We start from the raw sequence: 15432 nt of genomic DNA on the forward strand, positions 1-15432 counted from the left end.
TCTCTTGGTATATCTTAATTCTGGTCTGTTATTCCCACCTCAACAAGAACGCCATGCTGCTGTGGTCTTGGCCAGTGTTCCGCGACGATCATCGCCCGACTTTGTCAATCTCCTCGAGACAGAAGTCCTTGGCAATTCGATGCACCAGTTGAAACACCGTCCCTTCTCTCGACTTCGATCCCTCTACCCTCGAGCCATGTCAACCAGGGTGCGGAGACTCCCAACGTTGCCTTGTGTTCTAGCCCTCGGCATTTATTGTGTGAACTGTGAAGGGATGGGAACGGACGGCATGGAATGGGACGGAATGGCGCAGCAACCGCAACCCGCGGCACCGCTTCCAAACAAGCATCTCTCCAGTCGAGATCCCCCAATTTCTAAAGGCCTAAGCAGACACTGCAAATCAGACAGCCTTCAGGAACATTAGTGCGGCGAATGACGGAAGAAGGAGAGCGATGTAACGGTATCGACCAGGGCCAAGCTTCAACCCTTCAAACTTTCAACGCTTGATTGCGGCTCACAAATCAAGCTCGTGGGGACTCTCGAAGCGTGTCTTACTTGCTATACACTACTTCGTACATGCAGTGTACAATTACGGCCATCGTAACCGGTGCCCTAGCAGAGATCCAACAATTTTTTGCAAATCCTGCCATTCAGACCACTTTTTGCTTCTGCAACGCCTAGGGGGCCGGTTCTGATTCACGAGAGACTCCCCTGCTTGTCAAGAAACGGCCCAGGGTGCATCGTTGCAGTTCTGAAATTTAGACTTCATCGCTTCGCGCATGCTCATCCTTCAAACGCCATCCCAGCAACTCACTCTTCAAATGGGCGGCATCCCACTCGTCATCAGTGTATTGGGATGGAGACAGTCGCGCAGAGGGGGAGGAAGGCTTGAGTTGGGAAGCGAGAGGCGTTCGCGATTTTGGCCAAGCGCCCTTTTGAGCGGTGTTTCATCCCAGGTTTGACAACCTGTCCTCCGATCAAACCCTTCAACCCCCATGGCTGTTCCACTAACCGCAAGGTACGCGACCTTGGGAATACCACCACCGCACAAGCATCAACAACACATGCCAACCAGGGCAGGACGGACACTAGTTCCCACGTTCTGTGTGTGTGCAGAGTACGGGATTATGGCTGGATGCAGCCTATTACCAGGTCTGGCCACCGTCAAGTAGCCACCACCGTTGGGGACCGTTCCACCTCCGCAAGCCTCAGTTCTGGAGAAGTACATACAAGAATCCGCCGCGGCGGGGCCGTTCTGAATCACCAACCGTCTGATCAACAGTCGCCCTCCATGGTCACCACCGGCACCCTCGACCACAAACGCATGGTAGCGATGCCCATCATCAATCGGCTACAGACACCTTTTCTGCTCTCTCTTTATTTTGGGACCTCGTCTCCGCTTTCCCCGGCTCACGGCTGCTCCGGGGTTTGGCGCGACATGGCGCCGTCGTGATGCTTGGCACACACCTCTTCCCATTCGCCATAACGTCTCTTTCTCAAACTGAGGACCCGACTCCCCTGCTCCACCAAACTGCACTGCCCTCGCGATGGATCACAGTCTGTGACATGGCTGACATGGTGACATTGGGCAAAGATAGCGTTCACCTCATTTGTTTGACAAGACGTCTCAATTCCTTGGCACTGTGACCTCATGGATGCAATCTGTGCCTGCTTTACCTGCGGCATGATATTCCGAGGGATCTGGATCCGAGTGAGATTCCCAGGAAGCTTATACTCTATATCAACCCAGCCCGATCTGGCCTTGACTTCGGTTCCTTTCCTCTCGACACTTTCAAGTCTTCAACACAACAACATTTCTGGTTCAGTTCCTTCTCTTTGGCTGGTCCAGTCTTTCCTTGAGTGCCTTTCTCATTTCTTCCATTCTCACATTCCATTCTCTCCAGGTTCTGTGAACCCTTTTCAGTTGTAAATTATACCATCAACTTTTTCCTTCATCTCTTTGACTAGAGACATTTAGCACTCCTTCAAAATGAAGAGCTCTATCCTCCTTTCCATTGCGGCCATCGCCGCCCAGGTCATCGCCCTCCCTACCCAGGAGGACCGATCCGTGGCTCTCCCCGTCAGAGACCTGAACTTCCCGGCTCAAGTTGACGTCAGGCCCGTTCTGCGCCGTGCCAAGGGCGAGCAAGGTATGTCAAGGAGACTCAAATTATAACATTAGAAACTCATCTGACTCTCAACGCCAGCCGGTGACAATGCCGACGTCCAGCAGGAAGGCGAGAACGCAGGCGAGAACGGAGTCGCCACTAAGAAGGCCGCCAAGGACGCCGCTGCAGCCGGAGGTGCCGGTGCCGCTGCCGGTGGTGCCACTGCCGGTGGAGCCACAGCCGGCGGTGCCGCTAACAACGGAACTGCCAACGCTGGAGGCAAGAAGAAGGGCAAGAAGGGCAAGAAGAACGCACAGGCCAAGGCCGCAGGCAAGAAGAACAACGCTGCCGCCGGTGCTGCCGGAGCCAAGAAGAACAAGGCCAAGAAGAACAACGGTGGCGCTGCCAACAACGGAACTGCCAACGCCGCCGACGGCGCTGCGGCTGGCGGAAAGAAGGCCAAGGCTGCGAAGGGCAACGCCGCTGCCAAGAAGAACAACGGAGCCGACAACGCAGCTGGCGGCGCGGCTGCCGGTGGTGCCGCCGGTGGTGCTGCTGGTGGTGCTGCGAACAACGGAACTGCGAACGCTGGTGGCAAGAAGAAGAACGGCAAGAACGGCAAGAAGAACAACGCTGCTGGAGGCGCCGCTGCTGCGAAGAAGAACAACCAGGCGGCTGACGGCAACAACATCCTCTCTTCCATCCTCGAGAGCGTAAGTGGCCCAGAGACAGACGCATGCCATTGAATATTAGCTAACATTGAATTGCAGATTGGTGGAGGCGCTGCAGGTGGAAACGCTGCCAACGGTGGTGCCAACAAGGCCCAGGCCGACCCTCTCGCTCTTCTCAGCGGTCTTCTCGGACGTGACGAGGAGTCAGCCGACCTGGAACAGCGCGAAGAGCATGACCTGGCTGAGCGTGACGACCACGAGCTTGCTCAGCGCGACGAGGAGGAAGCCGACTTGGAGTAAGCGGGAGTGGACGCTCGAGTGTTGAGCGGCTCCAGATGCCGGGGCCCCAAGGCAACAAGCCGAGTCGGAGCCTGGGACGGTTCCGGGCGGTCCCAGCGATCACCGGAGCGGTCTTTGACGGGCTCGACCGGTGGCAAGTCCGAAGCAAAGGCAGCTACGCTGGTAGAGCTGTTTCCGAGTGTGTATGTCTCGAGGAAGGAAAAGAAATGAATTTTTTTGTTGGTGCATACATTTTGCTAGCCTGATCTCACTTGAGATTTCAGTGGGCAGCTATTCCTGTCGTCGCCGAGGATTTTCTGAGGTATCTACGGGAAACTTCACTCAGTGGACAAGAGGTCCTCGGGATTTGTACAACTCTTTGTAATGTTCTGGGACAGTTTTCATTTGTAGGAAATTGAGTGAAGGTGTGCACCGCAGTTTTTAGGCCAAACCCCCATCTTTTTAAAAGATTAGTTGTGATACCATGATAGTGAGAATTTGACCAAAAATTCTTTACGTGAACGTGTAATGAGTGTGATGCATCAGTGGAGTTGAGAGTCGAGACTATCGTGACTGCATGTACATGGGTGAGAGTCCATGAGTGAGAGTTCATGATGTTACGCAAAGAATGAGGGTGAAGCTGCGACTGTGAGGATACTCAGTTGTGAGGGAAGAACTGAAAGGGGCCCAGCGGAAGTCGAGTCAAGCTTAGAATCTTGGGAGCGGTGATAGACAGGGGCACATCCAGGGACGACCGGGGTTGGAGCTCCGGGGCCGGCGGTCGGTCATCGACACGTGAGGCAGATGATTGGTAGGCGATAAGGCGCAGATTAGCGGCCCCTCAACGACCCCCCGGTCCATCTTTTGAGAGTAGGTAATTGACTTTTGCTCCCTCCTCTTGGACTCCTCCTCCACCTTGCCAGCAACGGCTCTCGACCAACAACAGCAAGACACCACGCGTCCACCCAGGTCTTGGCTTCGAGAGCAGACTTGTCCTAGGAAGGGAGTTGATCCGACTTGTCGTACGGTTCGTTCGGCTCATCCATCAGTTTAGTTTGCTCTTCTATCATGAGTATGACATACTGATTGTCAACCCAGTCCCTCTCATTCTCTATCTCTGTGCTCCGTGTACGGTATACCTTACAGATATGACCCAGGATCAGAAGCAAAGTTGCTTTCCTTACGTTCCCGCTCGCCTTTCCCCCACACACCCGTTCTCAAATCAACCTTTTTCGATATGCTTAGGCCGGGTTGTTCCCCACTGAACTAGACACCAGCTAGGCGACTCTCCCGCCCTCGCAGGAAGCCTTCACCTTCCCGATTGAGCCATGGCCAACCAATACAGCGCCGCGATGGGGGGTTGAAGTCAATCAAGGCTAATGCGGGGCTCATCTAATGTCTCTGCCGGTGCCGTTAGCCCAGGTTTCTTATGAGAACCTGACAAGAACGTGCCAGGCACGCGTCGCTCTAAGAGGTCAATTGATACGACAGGACCCCTGCTCTCCGCTCTCCGCTCGACAGGAAAGAATCATTGTCTTGCCGTTTCCCTCCAGTGAGGATGTCCAGCTGGCCTTACAAGCGACGAGTTGAGAGATATCGAGTGCGTAATATCGGAGCTGGCCGCGCCCTCCTCTCTCTCTTTGTCCAATCCTATCGCGTACATGGACTCTTGGAGCGCATCCGACGCGGGTTGCTCACATGCAAAGCAGGCAGCTCCCGCGATGCAAGGGCGGAATGGATCGCTGGATCCCGGGGGACCCAGCGAAACGATATGGTGCAGCTTTCTTGGCACTTTGCAACTTTCTCGGCTCGATACGACCCTGACCAGGGGAAACGGGACCGCAATCATGGGCTGAAGAGGTTCAGCTCCATCCTACATATAGTGGTGACTTGCCCCGCGACGGGAAGTAAACATGGACGATCCCTCTCTTGCTCTTGTGTGCTCAGGACGTTGCGATTCCAGAGAGAAGAGTGAATAGCTTCCGTTGTCATTTGTTCTCGTTTTGACGCGGTGTAAACTGTCAAGATGAAGGTCACCTCCCTCTTCCTCTCCGCCGCTGGCGCCGCTTCGGCCTTGACCATTGCCGAGATCAACGGTAACAAGTTCCTCTCTCCGTACAAGGACCAGTCCGTAACCAACGTCACCGGTCTCGTTCTCGCAAAGGGACCCGCCGGAATCTGGATCCGCTCGACGACGCCTGACGACGATGCTGCCACCTCCGAGGCTCTGTACGTCTACGGCAGCACCGTTGGCGCGAACTTGACCGTGGGCGACCTCATCACTCTGGATGGAAAGATCCAAGAGTACAGGTAAGACACAGTCTTGGATCACTCAATGACACGCAGAGTTCCTCTAACAAGCTCGAAAAAACAGGTCCGCCACGAACTACATCTACCTCACAGAGCTCAGCTCCCCCAAGAACGTCGTCGTCGTCTCAAAGGGTAACGAGGTCATCCCGCTCGTCATTGGCGTCGACACCCTGCCCCCGCCGACGGAGCAGTACAGCAGCCTCGACGGCGGTGACGTCTACGCCGTCCCCAACGCCGTCGCCAACATCTCCACCGAGAACCCCGTCCTCAACCCGGCCCTCTACGGCCTCGACTTCTGGGAGTCACTGAGTGGCGAGCTTGTCACCATCAAGAGCCCCGTCGGCATCTCTCGCCCCAACCAGTACGGCGACACCTGGGTCATTGGCGACTGGCCCGTCACCGGCCGCAATGCGCACGGCGGTCTCACCATGTCTGACAAGGGTAAAGTCTTTCTCTCTTCTCTGAATCATACAAGCCACTAACACGGGGAACAAGACTCCAACCCCGAGGCCATCATCATTGGCTCCCCCCTCGACGGCACAAAGAACCCCGAGTCCAAGATGGGCGACGAGCTCACCGAGATCACCGGCATCGTCACAAACGCCTTTGGCTTCTACCGCATCCTCCCCCTGACCGGCATCACAATCGCAAAGAACGCCACCAACAACGCGCCCGCCACCACTCTCGTCAGCCGCGGCGACTGCAGAGGCATCACCGTCGGCGACTACAACGTCGAGAACCTCTCTCCGACCGTCGCCCACCTCCCCTCCGTCGCCGCCCACATCGTAGACTACCTCAAGACGCCCGACCTCGTCTTCGTCCAAGAGATCCAAGACGACAACGGCGCCACCAACAACGGCGTCGTCTCCTCCAACCTCACACTCTCCACCTTGACGGCGGCCATCGAGACCAAGTCCGGTGTTGTATACGATTGGGTCGTCATCGACCCCGTCGACGGAAAGGACGGAGGCCAACCGGGCGGCAACATCCGCGTCGCGTACCTCTACAAGCCCGACGTCGTCGAGCTCTACAAGCCGAACCCGGGCGGCGCCCTCGACGCCAACGAGGTCCTCGAGGGCCCCGCGCTCAAGTATAACCCGGGCCGCATCGACCCCACAAACACGGCGTGGGACGCCAGCCGCAAGCCCCTCGTCGCGCAGTGGCGCGCCGTCAACGGGCCCGTGAACAAGACCTTCTTCACCGTCAACGTTCACTTTGCGTCCAAGGGCGGCTCGTCGTCCCTGCACGGCGACCCCCGTCCTCCCGTTAACGGCGTCGTGAACCCGCGTATCGAGCAGGCCAAGATCACTGGCGTACGTTAACTCCCACCCCTCAAAACTTTCAAAGAAGCCTAAGCTAACTTCAAAAATCTAGTCTTTCATCGCCCAGATCCTCGCCCTCGACGCAAACGCCCGCATCATCACCGCCGGCGACTTTAACGAATTCGCCTTCGTCGACCCCTCAAGGTCTTCGCGTCCACCTCGGGCCTTATCGACCTCGACGAGGCCGTCGGCATCCCCGTCGAGGAGCGCTACACCTACGTCTACGACATGAACGCGCAGGAGCTGGATCACATGTTTGTCAGCCCCGCGCTGGCGAACAAGAACGGCACCGCGTACGAGCACATCCATGTCAACTCGTGGGAGCTGTATGATGATCTTGTTAGCGATCATGATCCTTCTGTTGCGCTGTTTAATGTTTGTGGATGCTAGGTGTGAGGGTTTTTGGTTGGGGCAAGGGGTGTGTATTCTTGTATATATGATTGTTGTGCTGGATTGAGATGTATATGAGATATGAGAGTAATAAATAATGCCAAAACGAGATTACCAGCCCAGAATACAAAGCACTTGTCGTTACTTGAAGAATAGCCAAGCCTGATCCGTACAACCACTCAAATGATGAAGACCTGCACTTTGTTGTGCAACTGATACGTCTCAGCCGTAAGAATTTGTGTTAAAAGAGGTTCTCCGTGTCCCATCCGTCATTCGTACGTAGATCGACCTACGCGTACAAGCTATCCAAGAAGGGGTTTGTGTCCAATCAGATTATATGGATATCCTCCCAAGGAACATCCTTCATATCTTCGTCATACGTATCATCAGTACGTGTGAATGCTTTTTCCAGAGGAAGAAGTCGTGCCTCCGTCTCTCTCACAAGATCGAGCAAGGGCGCCATAGGGTCAGGCTCCGAGCGCGTCTGCTTTACCTTACGGGTTGTAGAAGTCCGGATTGACTCCACTTCAGGCCAGAGTTCTTTCTCAATACCGTCTCCTTCCTCGGCGATCTCGGAAAAAAGGTGCCTAAAGTTTCCATACTTCCCTTTTACTAGAAGTGTCCACGATTCAATGAAGTCGGCCGCCCAGGTATTGACATAGGAGCTCTTCAAGAGCCCGTAGGACCAAGCTGCTCTAGGGGACTCGTCGACTTCCAGATTCAAAGCATCATGCGCCCATGGTACAGTGCTTCGTTGGCATCTCTCCTGGAGTAGAGATACTTCTTCAAAATTCGGTTCGATTGCGGCGGATGTGAGGATTTTTTGATCCAACCCTTGACTCAGAAGCATTCTGACAAAACTCTCTTGTGAAGAAAAGTCTAAGCGTTCTTGCTTGTAGTCATATCGGCAGATCTCTGAGAATTCCTCCAGGAAGTGTTGTATACGGCTATCACTGAGATAGCTCGGTGTCCATGGGATTTCGCGCTGACCTGACTTATTTCTGTTCAGGACAGCTCCGTACTCCCAACCAAAAATCGCCAGGACTCTTGGATCCTTTTGTAACTTCTGCGCAATATCCACTGATATTTCAAGACTGTGTTGTGCCTCCCGTTGCAGGTCACTGAGTGTTGCCCATTTTGTTGGCATCTGGTGCCATGTGGAGCTCGGGTTCCGTCTACTCGAAATCTCCCTGTGGTTGTAGCTCATGAGTGGGGCCTGAAGGCGAGCCCCGAGATCCAGATTTGATGGACGCATTCCATAGGCTCTCTGATTCTCTGCACGCTTTATTCCCCTGCATATGGCTTTGATTGTGTCCCATGTGACTGTTTGAAACCAGGGTCTTCCATCGCTCGCAACTTTGAGCACGTACTGCCAAGTTGAGAAGAGAAGTATCACCTTGCAATCAAGATAGTTCATCAACTCAGCTAGGCGGCCGCCTTTGGGCTGTTTGGCAATAGCCACAAAACGGTATGTCTTGGGGGAGTTTGCGACGGGTCGAAGCACTAGAGCATGGCCGTGCAGTCCTGTGACCTGTAGTATTTCGTCGGTCGATCTGGCCCAGTCAGGTATGGAGCCCGCAGAGCAGGTCTCTACCATGCGGTAGATTTCACCTTGTAGGACACCATGAGGGCGTTTCCGAGACTCGGGATCAAATACACACTCTGAAAGACGAGATAAGAAGCGCCCTCGGAGTATCAAAGTACCGTTGCGATAAAACCGAGGATTATGTTCGAGTTCGCTAGGAAGATAGGTTTGCGAGGCTGCCTGAGGTAGGTGCGGCACCATGTTGTTCAAGCTGGCCGACGACCAGTCTATAGCCCACGAGATAGGCAGAGACGAGGCTGATGGCTGAAGGGCTGCAAATATTGGCAGCATGAGAGCTGAACTTTGACAGAGCATGCAAGCAGTCAAGCCGCTAAACACTTGGTCCACACTGAGAGAGTAGTCTGCAGTCAACTGGGCTTGTTTGGCCCCTTGGAAGAGACCTAGCAAGGCGTAGACCTTGTCTCGGGGGTCTGTTGCCTTGCATAGAACTGTAGCTTGTAAGAGCTTTGGGAGCTCTTGCAGGTCCATGAGCTTTCCTTGAGGAAGCACATGAAACCATCTTTGCTGCTGGTGGAGCTGATTTGATTCCACTTGATGGAGAAAATCAAGCCATCTGTCTCCTTTCGTCCCGAAAAGAACCCATGGATTTCGCGCTGCGGCAATCTCTTGAATAATCCAGATCCTCTTGAAGTATGGCTGTTGCGTAAGATCTTTGTCTGTAGGCAATGATCTTCCGTTCACCACGTGAAAGTTCCACGGAGATGAAGTTGTGGTATCTTCGTCTTTCGAGTTTTCCCCTAAATATATGAGGACCCTTGCGGCAGTTGCGTAAATGCTTTGCATCATTCCCACTTGATGGGACCTTTCGCCAACATCGTTCTGGTTTATGCAAATGGCGTCGACCCAAAGTTTTCTACTGCGGTAGGGATATCGTAAACGGCGAAGAGCATTGAAGCAGTTCTTGGTGACCAGCAGGATATCCCATCGCTTCCCAATGTAAACCTTCTCGCACCGTGAAGAGTCATTCTTTTCGTCTGCCCATGTGTATGATAGAGCTTCGTACTCCGGTTTGATGGCCAAATCTACGACTTGAAGCTCGGCTCTTACTGGGTCGTTGTAACTGCCGTTGAATAGCTTTAGAAGCCGGATTTTTCGTGCGAATAGAGGCTCATACGGTGCCTCGAATTGGATAGAATAGTCTGTCGCAGGCTCTCGGTTGCTTGTGGTGGGCCGCCCAACATGTGGCGTGACATTTTCGCGTACATCTTTCGGCGAAGATGTTTTCGGTTCCGCTGTCGTTTTTTTCGGCAGACTAGAAACTGAGAGATCGTCTACAAAAGGTAATGATCGTGGCCATGTTAGCTCGAACCTTGTCGTCGGAGCCGGTACTGATGGTCCGTCGTGGTGCTGAGCCTCCGTAATGCCTCCAAATGGAGCATTAGATCCACAGCTGTTACATGTCGGCACACCCAGGCCTAACCTGAATTCGACATCAGGACTCCGGCAGTTCTCATGCCAATCGAATATTGTCATTGCTTGCTCTCGTTTCAAATATTGAGAATACCGCGTGGTGATGCAAAAACATGGAAAAGTAGCAAAGGATGTAAGCAGTCGCCCAGAAGGCCGAGGAAGAGCAAGTAGGGTATCGGAGCCAGCGGGGTATTTAGCAGCCTTAATGACAGCCCAACTTTGTGATGAATGTTGTGAAGCGAGACCTGCAAGTCTCATTGGCTTGATAGACTACGCATATCTAGGCCATGGCGCAGGGGCTGCGCCAATGATATATTTTTTGTCGCACGCGAGGCTAAGTATAAGGTTGAAGACAAGGCAGATTCGATCTTTTGGTGCATAAAACAATCGGATGTGTGCTACACTTCAAACGGGTTGGAGATTCAGCCAACGGACCCCTTTTATATCAGCAAGGCAGAGCTGAGTCTGCTGCATGCGACGGTATACACAAGTGCCGTGGTCAGAAAGCCTCACCAATGGCCATGCCTTTACTATCTTTCACTTGGTATGTTCAGCCGCAAGAGATGTGGCAGCCTTCGATTCCTGCTCTCGAATAGTTGCCTCAGCCGTTGTCAGCCATTGCGCCTGGTGCAGGCAACTATGACCGACATGCCAACAGTATGATACATTCATTGGGTAAATCAGGCGCTTCGAATGCCAGTTCTCGCACCACTCCATGCACCTTCGGTGCAACCAAGCAGGCTAGCAAGCTTGCTGGGCTTCCTACCTGAGGCTAAATATCGGACATGACTGCATCGTTGCGGATGATGATCAAAGCATTCTTACACTTGTCAACGAGGATAGTTACGAGGGTCTCGGGCATCTATTTCTGCCAATGAGTGGAAATGAACCATTGTCAATGACTCTAGGCAACCTTGGTCCGCTGCTTGATCTCTTTTCCATCATACTGACCACGATAATCGGGCTTAGTTGACGTGAACTGTCGACAAGGTAATTGCGATGTTTCTCTCGATGCGTGGGTGTTGATCTGGCTCTGCGTAGATACACCATATATTCGGGAGTCTTGATTGGTGCTCTTTGTTAGAGCCTGATAATCATCTCAAGAGGCATCATAACACATGCTTCGTAGAGCATTTCAAGCATCCCAGCAGTTCCACTACCATTCAATTGTCTCAGTTCTCTTCTAGCCAAGCAGTTGGAATGACTGGGAATATAAGTTTACAGCTTAAAGAACGCTTTATAAGGCTCCTCGGGTTAAATTGACTAATTGCTGACTTCCCGATAGATCATAACAAAAAAGTCGACTGTGAATATGTATTCAAACCTGCATGCAATTCCCCATCTTTCGTCTCTCCACCAAGTTTGTGTTTGTTTGCGCCTCTATTTGTGTATGACTATGCAAAAAAGGCTTTCTCAGAATCATGTCTCTAGACTAGGTTCAAATGCCGAAGGGGAAAAGTAAAAGTAAGAAACCGAAGTCGTCAGACTATCACGATGTCCTCCCATATAGCTTCACTGTTCAATTCTTTCACCGGATGATTGACTTCTAAAAATGATTCCTCCAAAGGGTATAGATGCGCCTCGGTCTCCCGTACCAGATCAAGCAAGGGCGCCCACTTTGTCTTTGCATCGGCCCGGTAGCCCTTCTCCGATGCTTCTAGCCTCTCAGGTGGCTCAGCATCATCAACAGAACCTGGGCGATGTCTCTCCATCAGATTGCTCCATGTTCTGAGGAAATCGGCCGCCCATGTATCTTCAACAGAATGGACGCGGGACTCCGGATCATCCCTGCTAGGGCTTGGATCCAGGTTCAGGGAGTCCAGCAACCATTGCACCATTCGCTCGTACTGAGGTGGTCGAGGCTTCTTGTCCCTGTCTCCATCCTTCGACCAGAACATCAAGTATAGACTGACTACCTTTTCGCTGAGACCCTCGTAGAGCAGCATACTCACAAATGCCTTTGCTGACGGCATGTCAAATGGCATGCGATCGAGTTCCTCATCGAGACCTTCACCAAAGAAATGAGTCCAAAAGTCTTCTGCCACTTCGTCGATATATCTTGAATTCCATGGAACGCAGCGTCGATGGCTTCCTGGATGGTCCAGCGACTGCTTAATCCCCTGAGATTCCGTGGCGTCTTTGTGTAACCCCCAATCCCATTGAGCTTGCAGAAGGCTCTGCTGAGTCATAGGTATGTTTTTGATAATGAAGTAAAACAGGTCGTAGATGGGATGTGTCATAATCTCGGGGGCATAGTTGTAGATTCCTGATGTGCAGTTGCTCAATTTCAGGTATCTTGGGACATCTCGTCCAGCCGACCTGGCAATGTGTTCCAGTCGGTCGAGTGTTTTCCAGTCGAAAAACTTCTCGCCCGGCCGGGTCGGTTTCTGCCAAAAGATCAGATCTCTGTCACGCAAAAGAAAATTTCCGTTGTCAATCTTCTTATCCGTTGGGGGTTGAAATCGCTTTTGGAAGTAATTCTTTTTCGCAAGACTTTTCCCAAGCAGGCTGTAAGCGTCAACAGCGCCTGTATCTGTCATATGCTGATGACCAATCTCACAGACTCTCTCAGCAAGAGCCTGTAGTTCGTTCATGACAAGCGGGCAATTGTTTGAGATTTTCTGGGTCGTCAACAGTTGCATAGAGTCAGTGAGGACTCCCTTTTGCTGGAGCAGTATCGATTTGGGAACCGAATTTCCAAGTCCTCGCAATGCTTCTTGGGTTTTCTCAACCGCATATGGTGGGAGCCCGGCTGACACGGAAGTCTGCATCTTAACCAAGGAGTCTAAGAAGCGACTGATGGTATCTTCCAACGCCCAGCATTCCTTCACAGTTTGGCATACATCTCTGATCATATCCCATCGCTTCGAAGAATACCATATTTCTCCACTGCTCAATTCTTCTCTTAGAACATATCGCCATATTGAGAAGAGCAGAATTACCCTGCGGTCCAACAGGTTGACGGTTGCAGCCATCGGTTCTACTTTGGGGCGCTCGCATAAAGCAACAAACCGGTACGTTTTCGGGTTCGTCGTGATCGGTCGAAGGATGAGACAGTATCCAGAGAGGCTCTGAACAGCAAAGATCTCGTCCGTAGATTGGCACCATCCAGACGGAACCATGGGCCGAGAGTCACTTTGTAGATGACAGGTTTTTGACTGTTGGTAAACGATATCTGTCACAACTCCAGGTGGACCGTCCCGTGCCCCCTGGTTGAAGGCGCATCTCGCAGCCTGTGTAAGTAGATGTCCTTTCAGTACCAAAGATCCATTGCGGTAGATGCGCGGGATGTAAACTTGCTGCGACTGTTTGCATTCGGCTTCATCTGTGGGCTTCGTCTCGGGCATGTATGGCCCCAGGCGTTTCACTTTGGTCTCTGATGACCAGTCCATGACCCACGAAGGCAAGTCTTGAGAGTCTTTGGAGTCTATCGCCGCGAAGATGCGCCACGTCTGTTCGGTATGGTGGACAAAGATATATGCTGTGATACCGATGACCACTTCTTGGTGACATAGGGTGTAGTCCGCTATCAGTTCCGCGTTGCTGGCACCATGAAAGAGACCCAGTAGAGCAAACACCTTGTCTCGCAGATCAGATGCTTTACACTGAGCCGCAGCGTAAAGCCCATCTAAAAGTGTGTCCAGCTCCATGTATCTTGGCTTGTTGCAAATGTACAGCCATTTAGGCAGTTTTTCTCTGGTCATGGGCCGATCAACGGAAAGAGCCAGATCTCTGTTGCGATTAGGATGTGTTTCGGGATTCGTCACCCCAAGGAAGTCATGCCAGTGAGCTCCCCTCGATCCGTAGAGCACCCAAGCATCTCTTGCGGCTGCTATTTCTTGTATAACCCACACCCTTCTGAAGTATGGGTTCTCAGCGAGTGTGGAAGGCGAAGCCAAAGGCCGGTGTATGTATTTGCCGTCAGTCCACGCGACTGGGTTCATGCCATCAGGATCTTCAGGGTCTTCGCCGAGATAAATGAGGACCCTAGCAGCAGCAGCGTAGATATACTGCATGATGCCGACTTGATGCGACCTCTCTTGCTTGTTATCCTGGTCGATACAGACAGCGTCGACCCATAAGTCTCGCTCTCGGTAGGGAAATCGTAGACGCCGAAGGGCGCTTGCACAATTTTTCGTGACTGGGAGAATGTCCCAATGCTTTCCAACATAGACCCTTTCACATTTCGAGTCATTCCCATCGTTATCGGCCCAGGTGTACGACAAAGCCTCGAACTTCGGGCCAGAGGTTAAGTCTGTAAGGCGGATATCAACGTGAATGGGGTCATGGTGGCGTTGAGCAGCGGATAAGCGAAGAAGACGGATCTTGTGGGCGTGAAGAGGCTCGTAGAGCACCGGTTCTTGACTGCATGCATCTGACGCATGGTCACGTACAGATTGGGTTCGCAATTCGCGATCTGTAGGGTTGACTGCGCCCTTGGTCTCTGCCGAAAGGGGTTGCGTTTGCGACTCGAATGGCGAATCATGTTCGAGGCTTGTGTCAGGTACTTCTCCCATAAATTTCACAGAAGCCGGCCATCTAAGCTTAATCGTAGTAGGTGCAGCCGGCGTTAAAGATGGAGATGTATCGGTACAAAGAGGCTGCAAGTCAACCAACAGCGGAGCGGTCATTCCACAGCTTGAGCAACATAAAGTCTCGAAACCTTCCGGTTGGGACACTTCAGGTCGCCGGCAGCTTTGATCGTGCCAATTCAACATTGTAAGGAATTTTCCGTAACGTTTATTTGCTTTGAGTTGCGTGTTGTGTCCTTTCCATGGAATTTTAATACCGACATCTTATATCATGGAAAATATCGTGACTGTGTAACAGCGACCTGTACAAGACCGGCCCCCACCGGCCCCCAAGGTTTTCTCTTCTTAATTCACCCCATAGGTGCATCTCTGACATAAGCAATGCATAGCAGAAATCGTGAGCTGCAGATTTGACTGGCTAGATAGGCTGTGCCCTGGCTGTGGCGCACATACTTCGTCAACCATTTTCAGCTTCCTAACCGGCAACCTTCGCTTCCGAGCCGTTTTAAGAGAAAGTGAGGTTGCATTAGCGATTTGAGCCATTGTTAACTCGGTAAGATTCCAAATGAGAAAGGAGACAACTCGAATGGGTGTCATGCCTGGGGAAGACTCTGATCGTGAACTTCACCGAGAAGAGGTTGACACGCGTCAAGTGACGACGTGCATAGGGCTGCTAGATCATTTATCCAATGCCCATGAAGGAATATCTACCACAACTTGCGGCACGGAAGAGGTGTAAGTCCTTGGTTCTTCGTTGTGTGCACCGAAGTTCCCAATTCTTTGCGAACGACGCCGCTTCCTGTA

At 52.3% G+C, this 15432-nt stretch overlaps 2 protein-coding genes across 2 annotated transcripts; both read left to right on the top strand.

Annotated features, from left to right (window-relative positions):
• Positions 1–1990: 1990 nt before the first annotated feature.
• On the top strand, positions 1991–3079 carry N0V96_006423 (uncharacterized protein; the record flags this gene model as incomplete). The annotated part of the gene is made up of 3 exons (XM_053190719.2): positions 1991–2150; positions 2208–2821; positions 2879–3079. The coding sequence occupies 3 exons, from the start codon at positions 1991–1993 to the stop codon at positions 3077–3079; spliced, it is 975 nt and encodes a 324-aa protein (XP_053051637.2).
• Positions 3080–5084: 2005 nt separating this feature from the next.
• N0V96_006424 (uncharacterized protein) lies at positions 5085–7086 on the top strand (the record flags this gene model as incomplete). Its single annotated transcript, XM_065757713.1, is given in 6 exon segments — positions 5085–5368; positions 5433–5809; positions 5864–6681; positions 6743–6820; positions 6835–7065; positions 7081–7086. The coding sequence occupies 6 exon segments, from the start codon at positions 5085–5087 to the stop codon at positions 7084–7086; spliced, it is 1794 nt and encodes a 597-aa protein (XP_065613630.1).
• Positions 7087–15432: the final 8346 nt, after the last annotated feature.

Source organism: Colletotrichum fioriniae (genome assembly GCF_027942845.1).
Source record: "Colletotrichum fioriniae strain IMI 355084 chromosome Unknown scaffold_7, whole genome shotgun sequence".
Taxonomy (NCBI): Eukaryota; Fungi; Ascomycota; class Sordariomycetes; order Glomerellales; family Glomerellaceae; genus Colletotrichum; species Colletotrichum fioriniae.